Source organism: Musa acuminata, chromosome BXJ1-3 (genome assembly GCF_036884655.1).
Source record: "Musa acuminata AAA Group cultivar baxijiao chromosome BXJ1-3, Cavendish_Baxijiao_AAA, whole genome shotgun sequence".
Taxonomy (NCBI): Eukaryota; Viridiplantae; Streptophyta; class Magnoliopsida; order Zingiberales; family Musaceae; genus Musa; species Musa acuminata.
In genome coordinates this window covers 33,720,160-33,724,066 of record NC_088329.1, presented here as the reverse complement: position 1 = coordinate 33,724,066, position 3,907 = coordinate 33,720,160, and the positions used below count along the sequence as shown (strand labels likewise).

The 3,907-nt window shown below is 49.4% G+C and overlaps 1 protein-coding gene across 1 annotated transcript; it reads right to left on the bottom strand.

Annotated features, from left to right (window-relative positions):
- Nucleotides 1–370: 370 nt before the first annotated feature.
- LOC103978433 (adenylate-forming reductase 06235) lies at nt 371–2,153 on the bottom strand. The gene has a single exon (XM_009394227.3). It carries the CDS (start codon nt 2,062–2,064, stop codon nt 454–456), a length of 1,611 nt encoding a protein of 536 aa, XP_009392502.2. The 5' UTR covers nt 2,065–2,153; the 3' UTR covers nt 371–453.
- Nucleotides 2,154–3,907: the final 1,754 nt, after the last annotated feature.

The window sequence follows — 3,907 nt, the reverse complement described above, 5'->3', positions numbered from 1 at the left end:
AACTGAAATCGATGATTTGATAACCGGAACTGAGATCAGTAAGAATCAAATCGATTCCGATTTTATTTTAAGTGGAATCGGAATGGTCAACTACAGGACTACTCCGATGTATATTTTGTTGTAATGGATGGATCCCAGCCGTCGGTTATGACGTTAATGAATCAACTTAATCTACTGAAATTGAAATTGATGGTTACGATAGGATGAACCCTTTTGATGGTACCCTTCGTGCAATTCCTACGTACGTGCATGCAATTCGCATTCATCAGAACATCCGATCGAAGATGTATCTCTCTCTCACACACTCTCTCTCTTCCATCGTAACATAATTAAACAAATAGTCTTATTACTATTATTAATATTTTCAGAAAAAAATAATAATAATAATCGCTGATGTGATACTGCCTCGAGCTTCACCTAATAATTACTGGCAACCACAAGGTTAGATGGGACCTACGAGTCCCAAATGGGGCCGAACGCAGGTATTCCAGCTTTGTTGCATGCCCTGATGACGTCCCTGCTGCCTTGAGGGTTGCTCGTCACCACCACCACCTCCGCCTCCCAATCCCTTGCCGTCTCCACCGCCACTTGCGCCACGTTCGGCCGCCCCAACACCGCCGTGTCGTGCACCACCACCTTCTCCTTCGGCTGCCGGCTCAGCATCTCCTTGATCTCCCTCCCGTAGTTTTGCTCCACCCCTTTGGTCACCCACACCAGGCGGACCTCCGCCGCTGTGGGCTGCAAAATGAAGGAAAGGAAGACGCAGATGCCGGAGCCAGTGGCCACCAGTACCACCCGGTTGTACATGTTCACGAGGTACGGCAGGCCGGCGAAGTGCACCCCTCGTACCCACAGGTGGGTCGGCGGGTCCGAGACGAGCCCTCTGGTGAAGTCGCCCACCGCGCCGGCGAGCATCATGTGGCCGTCCTTGCCGTCTGATATGATCCCGAAAGCATGCCAATCCGACAAGGCCGACCTGCTGATCCGCCCCAGGAGACCGGCTTCGACCCCGCCGGCGAACTTTATGATGGAGGCGTGACTGGACGGCGCGGTCACTGCGACCGGAACTCGTGATGCCGTGACCCAGGGGAGGATGATGAAGAAGGTGATGGTCGAGGTGAACCAGAACTCCTGCTGCTCGATGAGCTTAGAGCCTTTGAGGTTGTCGTAAGATTTTGTGGCCGGATCATAGCCGACGGTGAGGACGACGAACGCCCAGAGAAGGGCCAGCGCCGTCCATCCGGCGAACCGATGCGTCCGCTCGAAGAGGTTGTGGTGGAGGTGTCGGACGAGCGGGAACGCGGCCATGCAAGAGAGGCAGAGTAAGGCGAGGATCGCGGAGGCGACGGCGACGATCTCGTCGGACGTGTCCTTCCGGGACTGGAGCGTGAGCACGAGAGCGTAGATGAGCCAGGCGACGGAGGAGACGCCGCAGCTGCTGTGGATTCCGCCGAGGGACTGGAGGAAGGATGTGGCGGCGGTCTTGACGAACAGGGGCACCCAAGGCCGCCCGAGCGCCTTAACGGCGAGCCAGAACACGACGCGGAGGAAGGCTTCGCTGCGGCAAAGCGTCAGGGCCAAGATGTTGCCCATGGAGAAGAGAGGCGCTCTCTTCTTGGCGTAGGGGAAGTGGCCAGTGACGGCAAGGACGAGCGCGGCCACGTTGACGGTGAAGCAGACGGCGAACAGCCGCTTGTACACAGTGAACAAGCCCTGATCCAGCAGTATGACCGACAGGCGGGACGACTCGCCGCTCTTCCTCCTCACCGAAGGGCTTCTCGTGGCCGCAGGCTGGGGGACTTGTTCTCCGGACGCCTGCTGCTTCTCGACATCGTCGTCCTCGTCCTCAAGGTCACAGAAGTGGCTACTGGAACGGCTCGTGGACTTCTGTAAGTCGGAGGCGAAGGGTTGGACCTTGAAGGAGCTCAGCGAGACCTCGTGCTCGCAGGAGTTGTCGCCTGCCGCCCGAACTCGGACGTCGAAGAGGACGCTTTGTGGGTGGTTGATCTCGAAAGAGACCCCTCGGCAACTGGAGAAGCGCTGCAGATTGGTTGGCTCCGCCATGGCTGCACTCAGGAAAGGAGTGGAAGGTGCAGTTACAATAAATAGGAGTCCCTCTACCGCTTGCAATCGTCGATTATGGTAAGGCGAGAGATGTGCCGCAGAGAGAATAGTTGACGAGGACAATCCATGATTGAACGTTTCGAATCCGGCAGTAGTGGAATTTAGCTTTTTCTTTTTTGGTACAACAAAATTTCTTGCGCACTTTAGCGAGCTAATATTTGCGTCACACACAGGTCTCATCTGGTAGGAAATTTAAGACTTGTATTACTATAAATGGAAAATATTATTAGAATTCAATCTCTGAATCAACGCGGGCAGAATCTATGGTAGATCCATTAAAAATCCTGATTTAATGATGTAAAGATCGGAACCGAGCTAATATAGATATGATGTAAAACCTAATTTAATAGTGGTATATTGTATCTATTGACGCATCTTCTGTCATCATTATGTCATCTTTCATTACGCTGTCAGTGGTGGCACCACTACCACCTGACGTTTAATCCGCATCGAGCTCTAGAATTATGGCTCGAATTGGATCCGGATCCAGATAGACGGGTACTTAGTTTGATCCGATCGGACCCGATGTTCCGATGAACAAGGTCAGCGAGGAGGCGGCTGTCAGGGCAGTCGGGTGGGAGCGGGTCTCGTACGCAGACAGGGTGGCTTGGCTCGGAGTCGTCCGGGGAGGTCGCAGTGTCGAACGTTGACTCGGTATTGCGTTCAAACACGGCAAGTCGGAAGCGATTCCGCATCGCCATGCTTTTGTTCGGCAGTGCTCCAATAATGGTGCACTGTCGCATCAACGAGGCCGACACGTCGTCGTCTTAACATTAATTCCGTGCAGGGTAGTGAATGAATCCCTGCCGTCAGATCGAATCACGAAGCTTGATGAGCAGGCTCGAATAATATCCTTGAAAGTGAGAATAAATGATAAAATATTTATTCTTCATCGCCGGTATATAACTTTTTTTCTCATAATCTCAATTAAGTCATTCGAGTTGATCAGATCAAATTTTCATATTTATTTTTTATTGGAATGAATTGAAAATCGATCGTAGCGTATACAATTCCTGATGCAGAATATACTCATCAGTCTTGATCTACTGATTGCTATTAAGATGCTAACGCGGGTAGAAAGAAGCCTGCATCACCCCTTCTCAGCAGCAAACAACAGAGCAACAATCTATCGAACCCAATAGATCACGATCTAGGGGTGTGAAAATAAAAATCTTTAAAATTTTCATATAAGGGTGACATCATATACAAATAGAAAATAAAAATCTTTAAAATTTTCATAAATTATGTACAACGTTGTGTAAAGATTGATGTGTGAAATCTGTAAAATTGAAAACTGCGTTTATGAAAAATTATATTTTACCTAGGAAGATCGTATATCCCTGAATCCATACAGATATGTAGGAGATGATGAAGGAGGTCAAGTGTCCTCCTCTCTAGCGGTGAGCCACACAGCTGAGGAGGAGAAAAGGAGAGGAGAATAGGAGGTGACGACCAAAAAACTTCTAGCCATGGGTGTTTGGTTCCCTTCTATTTATAGAGACCCCTTATCAATTTAACCCAAATGAATCCTGCCATATTGGATATTGGATCTCCATCCAACTACCCAAGCATCTTAGACTAGTAGATCTCTATCCAATAATCTCTTATTAACTCTTATTGGATCTCATCCATATGATCAAATAATTCAGGGGCTTATTGGATATCCAATAAGATAGAGGCTCCGGTGGATATCTATTTGAACCTCTACTTGTTACAATATCAACCATATGTGTGTGACCATCTAGGCCCAATATCGAGCTGGCAGTGAGTCATACCTATCAGA